The 18,062-nt window shown below is 40.9% G+C and overlaps 1 protein-coding gene across 2 annotated transcripts in view; it reads left to right on the top strand.

Annotated features, from left to right (window-relative positions):
- The first annotated feature begins 6,019 nt into the window (after positions 1–6,019).
- Positions 6,020–18,062, top strand: part of HMGCLL1 (3-hydroxymethyl-3-methylglutaryl-CoA lyase like 1) — a 116,213-nt gene continuing 104,170 nt past the window's right edge. Inside the window, exons 1-4 of one of the 2 annotated variants that reach the window (XM_056565750.1) lie at positions 6,020–6,129; positions 6,740–6,881; positions 8,683–8,760; positions 13,275–13,382. In XM_056565750.1, the coding sequence (XP_056421725.1) occupies positions 6,786–6,881; positions 8,683–8,760; positions 13,275–13,382 (282 nt within the window). In that variant the 5' untranslated portion in view covers positions 6,020–6,129; positions 6,740–6,785. Of the gene's footprint in view, positions 6,249–6,739; positions 6,882–8,682; positions 8,761–13,274; positions 13,383–18,062 lie in introns of both variants that reach the window. The other variant, XM_056565751.1, reaches the window with a different exon arrangement.

Here is an 18,062-nt window from a genome sequence, read left to right as displayed (position 1 = left end):
TGGGGAGCGGTGACAATACTGTTACCGCCCCAGCAACGCTACTATTGGCCAGCGATCGTCTGGCCAATAGTAGCGTGGCAGAGGAGGGGTTAACGGTCCTTCCCGCCGCTGTACCCGCTCGCTGCATTCAGTCAGCGGGTACAGCAGCGCAGAGAGGACCGTGGTTCCCCCCTCAGAGCTCCGGAGCCCCCTCAGGAGCCGTTAGAATAGGGACAGACTCTTGCAGGGACAGGTATGTGAATAAGTGTCAATAAGGTTAATAAAAGGAAAAAAAAGGGAAAACAAAGTAATCACCCCCCCGACCCCCTAATAGATCCCAAGGGTCCTATTAGGGTCTGATCCCTGACCCCGGGCCCTATTAGGGGTTCAGGGAGCTGCGTGCGCCATCGTTTTATTTTTTTTGTCCGCAGCGTTTTTTTTTTTTTTTTTATAAAAAAAAATCACCCCTGACCCCCTAATAGGTCCTCCAGGGTTCTATTAGGGTATGATCCCTTACCCCGGGTCCTATTAGGGGTTCAGGGAGCTGCGTTTGCCACCCCTTTATTTTTTGGCCTCAGCTTTTTTTTGTTTCTAATAACGGTGTGTGGTTGTAAATCACACACCGTTATTATATAAAGTTTACACCAAGCACCACATACACACTTCCCCGCCCCCCCCCCCCCACTCCACTGTAGAAAAAAGGCGATGCCCCGCCGGGCATTTTCGGCAGCCGAGGCTTACGCTTTTTTAGCCTCCGACTCCGAATCTGCCAGTGAGGACAAGGAAGATCCTATATTTTTGTGTTCTTCCTCACCCTAGTAGTGATGATGAGTCCCCTGTAGACGCCGCCAGGCGAGACCACGCACCCCCTATGAGAGTGACCCAGTGGGCGACACTAGTACGAGTGGCAATGCCGCTCGTAATAGGAGTCCGGCCCCCCAGACAAGTGCATCGGAGCCCCCTTCCGATTACCCTGTCTGAAGCCCCCCAGAGGGTTATCAGCCAAGGATTCCTGAGTTTGTTGGCGACTCAGGAATCCGGATTGACTATGCTGGCTTCACTGATCTGGACTTAAAAAAAAAAAAATTCAGTGACAGCCTGGTCAATCTAATAGTGGAGCAAAGGAACTTGTATTCCCAGCAGTTCATTGCCCACCAACCCGATTCCTTTTTGGCCAGGTCCAATGAATGGCGCGCCATTGATGCAGCGGAAATTAGGACATTTTGGGGCCTCTCGCTGCATATGGGCCTGGTCAAAAAACCAAGTGCTCGTCATTACTGGAGCGGGGACGTCCTCTATCAGACCCCGCTTTCCCAGTATGGCAATGACACGGAAGCGGTACGAGGTGATTCGGAAATGTCTGCATTATGCAGATAATGCAGCATGTCCGCCCCGAGGTGATCCCGTCCATGACCGGCTTTACAATGTGAGGCCGGTCATCGTTCACTTTGGGGCCAAATTTTTGGAGGCCTATGTACCGCTCAGGGACCTCTTTTTAGATGAGTCTCTCATCAGTTTTCATGGGAGACTAATTTTCCACCAGTATATTCCCTCGAAGCGGGCACAGTATGGCGTGAAGTTCTATAAACTCTGCGAGAGTACCTCCGGGTACACTTGCAGGTTTAGAGTATATGAGGGACGAGATTCCCGTATTGAACCCCCAGAATGTCCCCCCACTCTGGGTGTTAGCGGGAAACTCGTTTGGGACATTGTGCACCCATTGCTGGATAAGGGTTTCCACGTAGACGTGGATAATTTTTATACCAGAATCCCTCTGTTCAGATACCTTTCCGCCAGATCCACGTCCGCTTGTGGGACCGTGTGGAAGAACCAGAGAGGCCTCCCTCTAAATTTGGTCCAGACGCCTATCCCCAAGGGTGGATCCTGTCCCCTGACCCATGATAACCTGTTGTTGGTGAAGTATAAGGATAAGTGGGATGTCCTTATGCTCATATGGGGGGAGTTGATCTCTCAGATCAAGTCCTCAAGCCATATAACGCCATGCGGAAAACACGGGCATGGTACAAAAAAGTTGCGGTCTACTTGGTACAGGTTGCCATGTACAACGCTTTTGTTTTTACATATGCAAAAGTCGTGAAATCCCTGTGGGGTATTAAGGCTCACTTAATTTCTTGTTACGTTCCTCAAGGGGTCTAGTTTCCAAAATGGTATGCCATGTGTGTTTTTTTTTTGCTGTCCTGGCACCATAGGGGCTTCCTAAATGCGACATGCCCCCCAAGCAAAATTTGCTCTTAAAAAGCCAAATATTACTCCTCTTCTGAGCATTGTAGTTCGCCCGTAGTGCACTTCAGGTCAACTTATAGGGTACCGCCATACTCAAAAGAGATGGGGGTTACACATTTTGGGTGTCTTTTCTGCTATTAACCCTTGCAAAAATGTGAAATTTCATTGGAAACACACATTTTAGTGAAATTATTATTATTTTTTACATATGCAGAAGTCGTGAAACACCTGTGGGGTATTAAGGCTCACTTAATTCCTTGTTACGTTCCTCAAGGAGTCTAGTTTCCAAAATGGTATGCCATGTGTTTTTTTTTGCTGTCCTGGCACCATAGGGGCTTCCTAAATGCGACATGCCCCCCTAGCAAAATTTGCTCTCAAAAAGCCAAATATTACTCCTTCTCTTCTGGGCATTGTAGTTCACCCGTAGTGCACTTCAGGTCAACTTATGGGGTACCGCCATACTCAGAAGAGATGGGGTTACAAATTTTGGGGGGTCTTTTCTGCTATTAACCCTTGCAAAAATGTGAAATTTGAGGGGAAACACACATTTTTGTGAATTTTTATTTTTTTACATACGCAGAAGTTGTGAAACACCTGTGGGGTATTAAGGCTCACTTAATTCCTTGTTACGTATCTCAATGGGTCTAGTTTCCAAAATGGTATGCCATGTTTTTTTTTTTGCTGTCCTGGCACCATAGGGGCTTCCTAAATGCGACATGCCCCCCTAGCAAAATTTGCTCTCAAAAAGCCAAATATTACTCCTTCTCTTCTGAGCATTGCAGTTCGCCCGAAGTGCACTTCAGGTCAACTTATGGGGTGCCGCCATACTCAGAAGAGATGGGGTTACAAATTTGGGGGGTCTTTTCTGCTATTAACCCTTGCAAAAATGTGAAATTTGAGGGGAAACACACATTTCAGTGAATTATTTTTTTTTACATATGCAGAAGTCATGAAACACCTGTGGGGTATTAAGGCTCACTTAATTCCTTGTTACGTTGCTCAAGGGGTCTAGTTTCCAAAATGGCATGGCGTGTGTTTTTTTTTTTTTTGCTGTTCTGGCACCATAGGGGCTTCCTAAATGCAACATGCCCCCCAAAAAACATTTTAGAAAAACTTACTCTCCAAAATTCCCTTGTCGCTCCTTCGCTTCTGAGCCTGCCAAACACTTTACATAGACATTTGAGGTATGTCCTTACTCGAGAGAAACTGGGCTACAAATATAAGTATAAATTTTTTCCTTTTACCCCTTGTAAAAATAAAAAAAATGGATCCACAAGAACATGCGAGTGTAAAAAATGAAGATTGTGAATTTTCTCCTTCACTTTGCTGCTATTCCTGTGAAACACCTAAAGGGTTAAAATGCTGACTGAATGTCATTTTGAATACTTTGGGGGTGCAGTTTTTATAATGGGGTCATTTGTGGGGTATTTCTAATATGAAGACCCTTCAAATCTACTTCAAACTTGAACTGGTCCCTGAAAAATAGTGAGTTAGAAAATTTTGTGAAAAATTTGAAAATTGCTGCTGAACTTTGAAGCCCTCTGGTGTCTTCCAAAAGTAAAAACACGTCAATTTTATGATTCAAACATAAAGTAGACATATTGTATATGTGAATCAAATTTTTTTTTATTTGGTGTACCCATTTTCCTTACAAGCAGAGAGCTTCAAAGTTAGAAAAATGCTAAATTTTCAAATTTCCCATCAAATTTGGGGATTTTTCACCAAGAAAGGATGCAAGTTACCACAAAATTTTACCACTATGTTAAAGTAGAATATGTCACGAAAAAACTATCTCGGAATCAGAATGATAAGTAAAAGCATTCCAGAGTTATTAATGTTTAAAATGACAGTGGTCAGATGTTCAAAAAATGGGCGGGTCCTAAAGTGTAAAATGGCTGGGTCCTTAAGGGTTTAAGCGTGCGTTCACACACTATTTGTTCTTGCGGGTTTTCCGCTGTGTATTTGAAAGTGGGTGGGCTCTTCTCGGCTGTCCGTAGCAGATTTTCCGGAAAATCTGTCGAAGTTTCTACTGACTTCATTGGGGCTTGCGGCAGATTTTCCGCAGTGTAAGTTCCTCCGTGGAAAATCAACTGCGGACAGACGAGAAGAGCCCGCCCCCTTTCAAATACGCAGTGGAAAACCCGCAAAAACAAATAGCGTGTGAACCCTAAAGAGTACATATTTAGGATCAAAATAGTAGACAGGTGTGCTCACAGACACAGGCTGTTAAAGAGCATCATCCAGAAAACAAAGATGCCTTAACAAAGAAAGATCCTACTAATATATTCCAAGCAGACAATGTTGGCAATTGGCAGCAAACCAAAGCTGTGTATAGAAGTGTTGGCTTTCTGTGTAGTGCGGGTGGGAGATTTCCAAGATCAGGCAAAGTGTACCCAGTCCTGGGAATCTAATACAGTAAGCTGGGCATGTTTAAATGGCCACCGTCATTTGTAAAAAAAAAAAAAAAAATGATATCTCCTAAGTAACATGTCAAAAATTTGGATTAGCGGGGTTTGAGGGTTGAGGAGCACGAGTCAGGAGAAGTCCGGCACAGTGCATTCTCTCCCGGCTCTGTATCACATAATCGAGGCAAACCCAATGTGAGCCTATGAAGTATATCTTGATAACGTAACACAGAGGCAGGAAAAGGAGCACGTGGTAGCTCAGACTTCTTCTTGCTCGTTCTGATAGGCAGAGGTCTGAACAGTCAAGCCCCCCACTGATCAAAACTTTTAACATGTCACTAGGACATGTCAAAAGCTTTTACAAATGATGTGTACTCTTTAAAGCCCTGGCTTACTGCTTCTGACAAAGTCAATCAGCCTTTGCCGAAGGGAACATTTCCTAATGATCTGACTGAACCCAGGTTCTGTAGGTTTGTTTCTCACAACACTAGTTATGACTGCTGGAAAAAATATCTAACCCATCCTTAAAGCCAAAGTTTGTTCTTTCACTAAGAGGTTAAAATAGACTTAAAGGGGTACTCCGCTGGAAAAAATGTAAAAAAAAAAAATCAACTGATGTCAGAAAGTTTATTTTTGAATTTCCTTTCAGTCTTACCTCAGTGCTCTCTGTTGACACCTCTGTCCATATCAGGAACCGTCCAGAGCAGGATAGGTTTGCTATGGGGATTTGCTTTTACTCTGGACAGTTCCTAAAATGGACAGAGGTGTCAGCAGAGAGCACTGTGGTCAGACAGAAAGGTAATTCAAAAATAAAATAACTTTCTGGGGAGCATTAAACTGCTGATAAGTACTGGAAGGATTAAGATTTGTAAATAGAAGTAATTTACAAATCTGTTTAACCTTCTGGCACCAGTTGATTTTTAATTTTTTTTTTCCAGTGGAGTAACCCTTTAACGCACCTGAGTTATGCACCAACTAAATATACAAATGTGTCAATTTTGGGAAGGCTATTCCAATTTTAATGTGACTGTTAAATGGTTAAAATAATCTATCTAAAAAGAATTAGGTATCTAAATTAATCTATAAAAAAATAATGGCACAGGGCATTTTGGAAAAGATAAAGACCTACAAGGTTGTAAACAAATTACATAATTTAATATATTATTTATTCATATTTACATACAATCTTTACATACAGTTATACATAGTGATATAGTGCTATTCCTGTCAATACCTTGTCTCATTTTAAAAAAGTATTAGATTTATGAAGACAAAACACTAGTGAATTTTTGTAGAGAGCTGAGCATACTATGGCGTTTCCCTTTTAAATTGCTGTGAACACTGGCCCTTTTAAGAGAGATGTGATAGCATCTTTAGCTGAGCATGCCTACTGCAGATCTGATACAGCCAGGAAATCTATGCTGGCAACCTGATGGAGTAAAACATACAGCGCAGAGGATCTGTGTATTATTGGAAAGAATAAAAGCAGAAAAATACTAAGGTGACCTCTGTAACCCTTTATCATAGGAAATGTGACATGCAAAACGCATGCAATATGCTGGAATGTGCTGTATACGTCATCTGAGGGCTGAAGGAGTGAGAACATTTCATGAAGCTAAGGCAGGAAATAGTCATTGTTTTATTGTCACATTTATCTTACAGGGCACTATTTCTTAGTCACTTTATAAAATAAATGTATTGAATTCTTAGGATACAGATGGTGCTGATAGGTGGAAGCTGACGAGAGACAGGAAATACCATGGCATGTTAACTAGATGTGGCATTACAGGGCAGTCATTTATTTGTACACTTGTATTTGTTTTTCCGCGGAATAATATCACAACTGCTGGTAATTCTATTTTCACATTCCTGTTGTTCACATCACTGTATTTTTTTTACATCTTATAATGTTATCTTATTCTGAATTGTATACAAAGGCGTTAGAATATATTATTTCTTATCAGTGAACCAGACAGCAGTGGGTAATGTATTCTGTCATTGGCTAATTCTATTAAGAAGAAGCAGCAAAGGTCACCCAAATGACAAAAGGCAATTCTGCAAATGACAAAGGGCAATTTCGCAAATGACATTCTCTTGTTAATTTGTTTCAGAAATTAGCTAAATAAAGCGGGTCTGCCGGACTATACCTTGTGGCTGATGGGTAACGTCCCCACTGCAGTAAAGCATTGTCTCAGCTACCAACACCTTCTAAAAGATCCTATCTGGTTTGGAGATGTAACAACTTCTCAAGAGGTATAGCATAGATTTTTTTCTGTTTGTTCATGTGTATATACAGCTAGTGGTGACTGCAATTCTGTCCACATGAATGAATGAATTTTTTCATTTAGTTGCATTTTCAGTAGTATTTTTTGACTATCAGTTCATTGAGAATTTCCAAAAACAGCAGCAAAATATTGTGATTTCACCACAAAGTGTGAACCGAACTTGAAGCATTTAAGTTCAATCACAACTTTCGGAGAAGGTTGGCTTGGCTAGAACTTGAACTCTGGGCGGTTTGGTTTGGCAGAGCCTGGCAAAAATAAAACAGCCACATGGCAGAACGGAGAAGGAGGAATGTTCACATGAATGCCTTTTAAACACCCCTCCCAGCCATTTTGGAGGCAGTATAGGGATGATGTCAAAACCACTATAAAATCATGAGCACATAGCTTTAGCAGATTTTTTAGAAATAGTAGGGGTTAGATGAAGATCTCCGTGAGGGAGATTAAGCAGTAAACAACACAGATCGGAGTAGGACCACACATAAATAATAATTGTAGTAAGTGTAGCGGCGCTGCAGTGAGCATTTTGCATCTGTTCTGTCAATAAAAAATCTGCTTATTTGGAAATTAAAGGGTTACTTCGGTGGATAACAAATGTTTTCAAATTAACTGTTGCCAGAAAGTTAAACAGAGTTGTAAAATACTTCAATTTAAAACTCTTAAGCCTTCCAGTACTTATCAGCTGCTGTATACTACAAAGAAAGTAGTGTAGCTTTTCCAGTCTGACCACAGTGCTCTCTGCTGACATCTGCCCATCTCAGGAACTGTCCAGACTAGAAGCAAATCCCAATAGAAAACCTGTCCAGCTTCAAACAGTTCCTGACACAGACAGAGGTGGCAGCAGAGAGCGGTATGATCAGACTAGAAAGAACTACACAACTGATTTATGGCAATGGCATCCACTGCTGCTTGACTAAAAGGGGAATCTACTCTGACCCCAGCTTAATGTTTACCTCTCCCAAATCTATTTTCTGTTCCTGCTTTGACCATCATCTTCATCACCATCATCCTCAACATCGTCATCATGTAAATCTTTTGATTAGATGGTTTTCTTGATAAATTACTTTTTTTTTAGCTGTAAAAAAAATTGATGTTTTTGTAGTAAGCAAATATATGCAAATAGTTTTTCATAACCAAAGTGTCAATAAATCAATTAATAATTAATAGATTTTACAGCTATTTAACAGCTATTCAGATAGCATCCAATGTTTTCCCTCATGTGTGCACAAACTGTGGATTTTTAATCTATTCTTTAACAAAAAATGGTCATTATAGCAAAAAAAACTAACAAAAAAAAACAACCAATTTTACTGTGTGTGTGTGTACATAGCCTAACAAAAGTAGAGATGAATGTCCATCTCATTAACTGTCCAGAGTAGAAGTAAAATTAGAGTAGAGTTCTGTCCAAATGTGATCCAAATTCTGTCCAAATCCACAAGATTTGATTCTGTCCAAATGTGCCGAACTGGGAGGTTGGCTCATCTTCATTGTTGGGTAAGATACCTCTGTCATGAAAAATTCTGGATGCTTCTTTGCGAAAAGTGCAGAAGACTATGGGGGAGATTTATCAAAACCTGTGCAGAGGAAAAGTTGCCCAGGTGCCCATAGCAACCAATCAGATTGTTTCTTTCATTTTTAAAAGTGCCTGTGCGAACAGAAAGAAGCAATCTGATTGGTTGCTATGGGCATGTTTTCCTCTGCACACGTTTTGATAAATCTCCCTCTATGTCAGCTATTCTTGGTAAATTGTTGTATTTTATTATTTTCTATAGGAGCCATGTGCCAGTGGGCTTCCCAAGTATGTAAAAATAGTGGAAGTCGGACCAAGAGATGGTTTACAAAATGAAAAGGTAACATGCTGCTATATTTATTTTGTGCATCAACTCTGTGTGACAATGGATTTCATTTAGAATTTTTTTTAAATAAGTAATTGAAAATATTTTTAATGTAATGGTAATAGTAAAGACACATCTCCCTAGAGGAAGTAGAGGCCAGTTTGAAATCGTTTACTAATAGTACTGCACCAGGATCAGACGGATTAATATTTGATATATACAAAAAGTTTAGAGACCCCCTTTTAGTATGCCTCTTGGAGGTAATTAATAAATCCTTAGAAATAGGGGAATTGCCACCTCTATGGCTGAGGCCATAATAATCCTAATACAAAAAAAGGGGAAGGAAAATCAGATAAAGGAAAAAGCATTCAGGCCAATCTAACTCCTAAACATTGAACAGAAAATATTTGCCAAGATATGGGCTAGTTGACTGCACAATAGAAGGGATTTGTCCCAGGTAGAAACATATACGAAAACATCCGGCGGACATTTTTGAATGTGCAGTCACCTAGTTATTGGGACCCCTACTACATCCTGTCTCTGGATTTGCATAAAGCTTTTGACAGGGTGGAGTGGGGTTTCCTATTCGGTGTGATGGAACGTATAAACGTAGGCAGGACATTTCTACGGGGGGGGGGGGGAGGGGGACAATATATCATAGTCCTAAGGCCAGGATCAACATTAATAATGAAATATCACAGGGAGCTATAATGCTGCAGAGAGGTACGAGGCAGGGTTGCCCCCTGTCTCCCCTCCTCTTTTCTATTTTTATCGAACCATTGGCACAAATCATAAGGGACACTGATGATATCAAGGGATTTGGCCTTAATGGGATAAATGGAAAAATACTCTTATATGCAGATGATGTGGTCTTATTTATTTTGGATCCAAATAAGAAAATACAAAAAATTATGGAAATCATAAAGGAATTTAGGTTATATTCGGGTTTTCAAATTAATTGGAAGAAATCTGACTTACTAATGTTGGAGGGGGATAGACAAGGAATCCCAGAAGAGATACATATGCTGCAGGGACATGAGTTGCTGGTTTACTTTGGAGTGAAGGTCTCAAGAAAAACAGAGGTGTTTGCGCAATTAAATGTTAGGCCATTAATAGAGAAGGTAAAGAGTAAAATCCAAATCTGGAAGAAATTACCGATGAATATGGCAGAAAGAATTATGTTAGTAAAGATGATTATATTCCCGATGGTATTACACATTATAAGGGCAGCACCGATATGGTTGGGGCCACAACACTTTAAAAGTATACTAGGCAGAGATAAACAATCTAATATGGAGTAAAGGGATTCTCATGAAACAGGAGTTCCTGGCCCCCTCATTGGAAAGTGGGGGACTGGGAATTTCAAATATGCATCTGTGTTATATAGCGGCACAAATTGAATACATGGTAATTGAGGATAATTCACTTACAATGCTTTTGAATAAATGGGAAAGTAAGGATGGCACTACGCTGGAATTAACTGAGAGTGGTAAATGTTGTCATAAAGAGATGAGTAGGAAACCTGTGTGTAAAATGTTAAATAAAGTATGGAAATACACAAGACGATTAATTGGGATAAAAGGGAGCTTACAGTACACAATGGTATGGGAGAATGGGTATTTGCCGGAATTGGCCAAACTTAAAGAGTATGTTAATTGGAAAAAAAAGGGAATTAGGAGAGTGAATAATAGTAGATAATAACATAGTAGAATGGAATACACTGATCAGGGAATTTAATCTGAGACAGAACCAGCTCTTTCTGTATAATTCGGTAAGGAGTGCCTATGAGAAAGATGAAATGAACCCCAGATGGGGAATTAGTAAACATGAATTTATGGATTATGTATTTAGTATCCCTCCAACAGCAAAAAAGGTACTGGGCAAGCTTTATTGGGGACTGATCAAAGCCTCCTTGGTAAGGAGAGGACCAAAAAGCAGAAATAAATGGTCTGAGGAGGTGGGAAGTCTAGATGAAGTGGAGTGGGGGGGAGTTTTCAGAAATATTAATCGATCCTCATTAAACATGAACCATAAAATATCACTGATAAAAATGTGCGCATAGATTGCCATATACACCTAAATTCCTATACAATATTGGTAAAAGAGATGAATCTAACTGTCCCAAGTGCCAAGTAGGTGAAGCGGAGCTAGGCCATATGTTATGATGATGTCCTAAGATTAATAACTTTTGGGTTGCAATTTATAAAATAGTGAAACAAAAAATGTAAAGTTAAAATACCTTTTGAAAGGAAGACAGCAATTCTGGGTATAGGCCTGTGGAGTGGGGTCAGGAATAATGTTATTTTAAAGATTTTTGGATTAGGGAAGATTCTGATACTTAGGAAGTGGTTTGTGCCGGAGAGTCCATCTAAGATGGAATGGTTGATGAAGTAGAACAAATAAAAATATTTGAACTTATATATTCTAAAGGAAAGAAAGCACTCCCTAGAGTTCAGAGGGAACTGAGTATTTGGGAGCAGGGAACCTAGCTGGCTCGGGGAACGGGTGGGATGGGAGTTTTATGTAATGTTGGTTGAACTGTAATTACTGTAAGTATGGATTTGTAAATCTTGGAAAATAATAAAGAAATATATATATATATATATATATATATATATATATATATACATACAAAAGACAAATCTCATTAGAGGTAGTCTGGATGTGTGAGAGCATTTACTGCAAAGAGCTCAGAACACTTCATAGTAAGGGACCACCTAGGGGACACCTGGCAGTGTTCAAGTTGCCTGCATATTATCACAACCAGAACTGTGCATTATACAATGTCTATTTAAACCAAAGAGCTGCCTGTGTAATGCAGCTTAGGTTCTCCAAAGAGATAGGCACTCTATTTTACTGCTCTCTACTCTGTCCAAGAGATAAGGATGCCAACTGATAACCGCCTTAATTAATTGGGTTTTCTAAGTTGGACTGATCCTTGTCTAAATGAGGGTATGCTTGAGATAAGCTGATGATCCATGTGGGCCTGGTAGCTGTGACAACTAAGTTAATAACTTTGGATGAATAAGGTCTAATAGAGCAACTGCGTAATTTTCAGTCATTAAAGGGAATGCCAGGTGTAGATCATGGTCTAGATCAAGTGTCAAAGAGGCAGTGTCGAGCCATTCGATGCAGCCCCCCTTTCTTCCTCACCTTCTTCTTGTCTTCCAGCACTGAGCCCTCTATGTCAATGAGTCAAGGCATTGAGGGCTGGGGAGGAAAGAGGCATGCATTCTATGGCTTAATAGCACCTCTTTGACACTTGAGCTCTGAACATAATCTAGGGCTGACAGATTGTGAAACAAAAATAATTAAACAAATTTTCTCCTGGTCATTCCAATATTTAATAGAGACTATTTTTTCAGGAATGGAAACTTTGCCTTTGAATGGTCAAGTTATGTTTACATGGTGTATGCAGAAACGGTGCCGATTTCACATGCAGTACACATCAAAAGCCCCTCTCTCCTATTGACTTGGGGAAGGAACTTCAAAAAATGCCACATTTTTTCTGCTTTTTTTCTAAGTGTATATGTACGTAAGCTCCTGTTGAAATCAATGGTAGTTTCAGTGCTGGCACTCCATGATGACCACAGCTCAGAGTGAGCCAAGGGGCAGCACTTAACATGGGTACAGGTTTTGCCCATGTCTCAGCTTTGAACTTTGTAAAGGGATATTTTTCCCATTGATCTTGGCAAACCTGTGCAACTTGAACACACTGCCTTCATCAGTATTTGGAACAAAAGGAATAAAGCCTTCTAACAGGAAAATGCTGACAAAAAAGTCAGCAAAGTTGGTACAATATAAATTTTATCATCAAAATGTTAACATTTTCTCCTTGTTATTGTAATCACACATTTCGGTGGCAGGATATTTGTTTAAATCTCCTGCAACTTCATAGCCTGAGACTTCCCTGAGTCAACACCAGTCAGGAAATGGTCATGTAAGTCTATGGGATTTCAGGAAAGCCTGTATGCTGACTACTTTAGTCTCGGCTATAAAGTTGTAGGAGATTTAAACAGACATCCTGTTGCTGGATGGAGGTTGCACTTACGTTTTAAAGGTTAACATATAAAGAAGTTACATTGTGATCATGTAACAGTAACTGTGTTTATGGAGTCAACACAAGAACACTGGGTATAACTGACAATGCCCCACATGATTTGATGGGAAGACATGTTTTGCGGTCATATTCCTTAAATGCCATGGTTGATAGTGACTGTGGCATCTAAGGGGTTAAAAAAGCTGTCTTATATTTCATTATAACTAATTATTGGCTACTTAACCGGCAACAGTGACACTTTCAGATTTGCCTTTAAACCTATGAAATAAAACACAGACAGGTGGGAACAGTAAGTACAATACGAAAATGTTATAACAATTGAAGGCTGACTTCATTTTTCTGCTGTTATATAATAAGATATACAGTAGGCAGCTGAATGACTAAGAGGTATAGTTACAGAGAGTGAATGAATTATAGTCTAAAAGGAAAGTACTGAAAGAATAAGAAACTGATAATATTTTCTTCTCAGGCTTTTGTACCAACTGCCACTAAAATTGAGTTAATCAACCGCCTATCAGAAGCAGGTCTATCTGTCATTGAAGTAACCAGTTTTGTATCTTCCAAATGGGTGCCACAGGTAAGACAATTGATGGATATTGTCCCTTATCAAATGTTTATAAAAAAAAAAAAAACTCAAACTGTATATGTAAGAATGTAGGTTAGTGTCACGATGCCGGCTGGCAGGAGGTGGATCCTCTGTGCCAGAGAGGGATAGCGAGGACCGTGCTAGTGGACCGGTTCTAAGACACTACAGGTTTTCACCAGAGCCCGCCGCAAAGCGGGATGGTCTTGCTGCGGCGGTAGTGACCAGGTCGTATCCACTAGCAACGGCTCACCTCTCTGGCTGCTGAAGATAGGCGAGGTACAAGGGAGTAGGCAGAAGCAAAGTCGGACGTAGCAGAAGGTCGGGGGCAGGCGGCAAGGTTCGTAGTCAGGGGAGATAGCAAAGTTCTGGTACACAGGGTATAAACACACAAAAACGCTTTCACTAGGCTCTAGGGCAACAAGATCCGGCAAGGAAGTGCAAGGGAGGAGACTAGATATAGCCAGGAAACAGATGGGAACCAATTAAGCTAATTGGGCCAGGCACCAATCATTGGTGCACTGGCCCTTTAAGTCTCAGGGAGCTGGCGCGCGCGCGCCCTAGAGAGCGGAGCCGCGCGCGCCAGCACATGACCGCAGGAGACGGGAACGGGTAAGTGACCTGGGATGCGATTCGCGAGCGGGCGCGTCCCGCTGTGCGAATCGCATCCCCAACGGCCATGACAGGGCAGCGCTCCCGGTCAGCGCTGACCGGGGAGCTGCAGGGAGAAAGGCGCCGTGAGCGCTCCGGGGAGGAGCGGGGACCCGGAGCGCTAGGCGTAACAGTTAGTTTCACTGTACTGTATATTTTGAGATAGCAAATGGACATTGCACAATGTAGTCCAGTGTGCATGGGCTCCTATGTGATTATGATTATCTGGATCTTTAAAAAGACCTGTCAGCAGGAATACAGGGGTGTATATAAACCCATGGCTAGTCATCAAGATTCCAAGAAATAAGATTTTTTGTTAATATACAAATGAGGCTCCAAACCCAAGGGATGTTCACCGACATGGCTAGAACCCAGGTAAATACAGCTCATTTTTTCTTCATCTAGTGGCTATAGACAGAGGAGTAGCTATAGAGATAGCAGAGGTAGCAGTCGCACCGGGGCGCTGGTTCCTAAGGGGGCCCCAAAGCACACCTGCCCCATAAGAGACTGTATCATAATTGGCATATGGGGCCCTGTTGCAGATTTTGCATCGGGGCCCAGAAGATAAAAGCTACGCCTCTGGCTATAGATCTATAGATAGATACTGTACATACAAGTGGGCCAGTGGGTGGTAAAAAGTAGGACACAGGCTGGACTTACCTGGACCCTTGCTGTGCTGGGGAATGCCATGCCTCCTGGGCTTTTGATCCACATATGTGTGAGGACAAAAAGGATTATATCTCAGCACTGGAAAGTCTGAAATTCACCCATGTTTTCTGCTGACAGGTCAGCAATAAAGAGAATGTACCATCAGAAAAGGACCTATTGTTGTTCTGGCTGATGTCCATTAATGCTGTTCAAACAAGATGGCTGCCTTCATAATCATGTACAGAATAAAAAATCTACAATTAAAAAGTAAAAATACGGTATATAAGAATAAAATAATATGCATCAGTATCTGGTGATAATAAAATACACTACCACTTATGTTGAATAATATGCTCGTACTTATACCATACATATGCTGATACCATACATTTAAGATGGATATGCTTTACAATAAAATGAGCTGTATTCTTTCTGATTGCTAAAGGTTTTTAGAAATATTGTCTTATCTCAGACTTTTCTGGAAATTAGCTTCAATATAAAAAAAAATATTATTGTTCTTTAATATATGTTATTAAAAATGCATACAGTAACATACTGCTTGAGTAGGTTGTCTGGAGTAATGTCCACCAGCTCTGCAGTTAAAGGGGTACTCTGCCCGTAGACATCTTATCCCCCAACCAAAGGATAAGGGATAAGATGTCTGATCACTGGGATTTTGCTGCTGGGGACCCCAGCGATCTCCCTGCTGCACCCGGCATTTGTTTAGAGCATTGGTTGCCGCTCCAGAAGATCGTGACATCACGGTCATGCCCTGCTCATGACGTCACGGCTACATCCTCTCAATACAAGTCTATGGGAGGAGGCATGACTACCATCATGCCCCCTCCCATAGACTTGCATTGAGGGGGCGTGGCCGTGACATCACGAGCAGGGCGTGACCATGACGTCACAAGCCTCCACCCTACATCGCCAGTTCGAAGTTCGCTCCGTGCACTGGATGTCTGGGGTGCCGCAGCTGGGTTCGCTGGGGTCCCCAGCAGTGGGACCCCCACACTCAGACATCTTAACGATAGGAGATATGATATCTAGGGGCGGAGTTCCTGTTTAAGGTGGACATGCATGCTTAGATCACACTGCCCTGTTCTCAATGTGTATGCTGTTTCTTTCTGTATATAATATCCTGCTAAATTAGATAAGGTTAGTGGACCTGGTAGTGGTATTGTTAGTACTAGTACCCAATGTTCTGACTCTTCTCTAACTTCTAGAATTAGTGCTATCTTCTTGCTCTGTCTCTATGAGGTAGAGAGGAGTATTAGCACTTTACAACTCTGACCCACTCCAACTCACATAGACTGATAAGAAATTCACTTCTACTAATATGTATCATGCATACAATGTGAAAATATATGTATCTCCCATACTATGTGATGTGAAAATATATGCATTGTAGCACTACATTTGGTTTGTAAATGGCTAAACTGGCGATATTTCACCTAGACCCTCTTGAGATCTCATAGGTAGATTTTGGCAGGTTTTGTTTTAGTCAAAATTAATAATGATTTTAATGCAAGCACGACCATGTATACAACAAACCTCATCATTGAGAAACATTACGTTCAAAGTCCCCTGCACATGGCTGTGGTAAAGCCTGTTGCCTTCCACCTGGACGTGGAGTAATAAATACACTGATGCCAGGTTATGGATAGAGATGTCGCAAATTGTTCGCCCGCGAACAGTTCCCGGCGAACGTAGCATGTTCGCGTTCGCATCGCCAGACGAACATATGTGAAGTTTGATCCGCCCCCTATACTTTAACATTGCAGTAAACTTTGACCCTGTGAGTCAGAGTCAGCAGACACATTACAGCCAATCAGCAGCAGTCCCTCCCTTCCAGACCCTCCTACCTCTTGCACGGATGCCATTTTAGCCTCATTTAGCATGCTGCAGGCTTAGGAAGTGGAGGGTTAGAGAAGCTGCTCCTGCTGTATAGGGAAAGCAATAGCTTGGTTGCTGCTAGGTGGTGTATTCAGGGTCCAGTTTATTCCTAAAGCACTAGTGTAACATCTGTTTTAAGGACAGCACCCAAAAAAGCCCTTTTTAGGGCTGAAAGATATCAGTCCTGGTTGGGAGGGAACCACTGGTTAAAAGGGGTACTCCAGAATCAAACTTAAGTTCCTTCAAGCAACTCTCTACTACAGTATTCAAAGGGCTGAAAGATATCAGTCCGTTAGTCTTGCAACAGCTGGAGGCACCCTGGTTGGGAGGGAACCGCAGGTTAAAAGGGGTACTCCAGAATCAAACTTAAGTTCCTTCAATCAACTAACTACTACAGTATTCAAAGGGCTGAAAGATATCAGTCCGTTAGTCTTGCAACAGCTGGAGGCACCCTGGTTGGGAGGGAACCGCTGGTTAAAAGGGGTACTCCAGAATCAAATTTAAGTTCCTTCAAGCAACTAACTACTACAGTATTCAGAGGGCTGAAAGATATCAGTCCGTGTGTTTTGCAACAGCAGTAGGTACCCATTTTGGCCTTAAGGACTCAGACAATTAAATTTTTACGTTTTCATTTTTTCCTCCTCGCCTTCTAAAAATCATAACTCTTTTATATTTTCATCCACAGACTAGTATGAGGGCTTGTTTTTTGCGCGACCAGTTGTCCTTTGTAATGACATCACTCATTATATCATAAAATGTATGGCGCAACCAAAAAACACTATTTTTGTGGGGAAATTAAAACGAAAAACGCAATTTTGCTAATTTTGGAAGGTCTTGTTTTCACGCCGTACAATTTATGGTAAAAATGACATGTGTTCTTTATTTTGAGGGTCAATACGATTAAAATGATACCCATTATTATATACTTTTATATTATTGTTGCACTTAAAAAAAATCACAAACTTTTTAACCAAATTAGTACGTTTATAATCCCTTTATTTTGATGACCTCTAACTTTTTTATTTTTCCGTATAAGTGGCGGTATGGGGGCTCATTTTTTGCGCCATGATCTGTAATTTTTTTTGATACCACATTTGCATATAAAAAACGTTTAATACATTTTTTATATATTTTTTTAAATAAAATGTATTAAAAAAGTAGGAATTTTGGACTTTTTTTTATTTTTTTTCGTTCACGCCGTTCACCGTACGGGATAATTAACATTTTATTTTAATAGTTCGGACATTTACGCACGCGGCGATACCAAATATGTCTATAAAAATGTTTTTTACGCTTTTTGGGGTAAAATAGGAAAAAACTGACGTTTTACTTTTTTATTGGGGGAGGGGATTTTTCACTTTTTTTTTACTTTTACTTTTACATTTTTTTTTACACTTGAATAGTCCCCATAGGGGACTATTCATAGCAATACCATGATTGCTAATACTGATCTGTTCTATGTATAGGACATAGAACAGA

Source organism: Hyla sarda, chromosome 3, assembly GCF_029499605.1.
Source record: "Hyla sarda isolate aHylSar1 chromosome 3, aHylSar1.hap1, whole genome shotgun sequence".
NCBI classification, from domain to species: domain Eukaryota; kingdom Metazoa; phylum Chordata; class Amphibia; order Anura; family Hylidae; genus Hyla; species Hyla sarda.
This window is presented reverse-complemented; position numbering and strand designations above follow the sequence as displayed.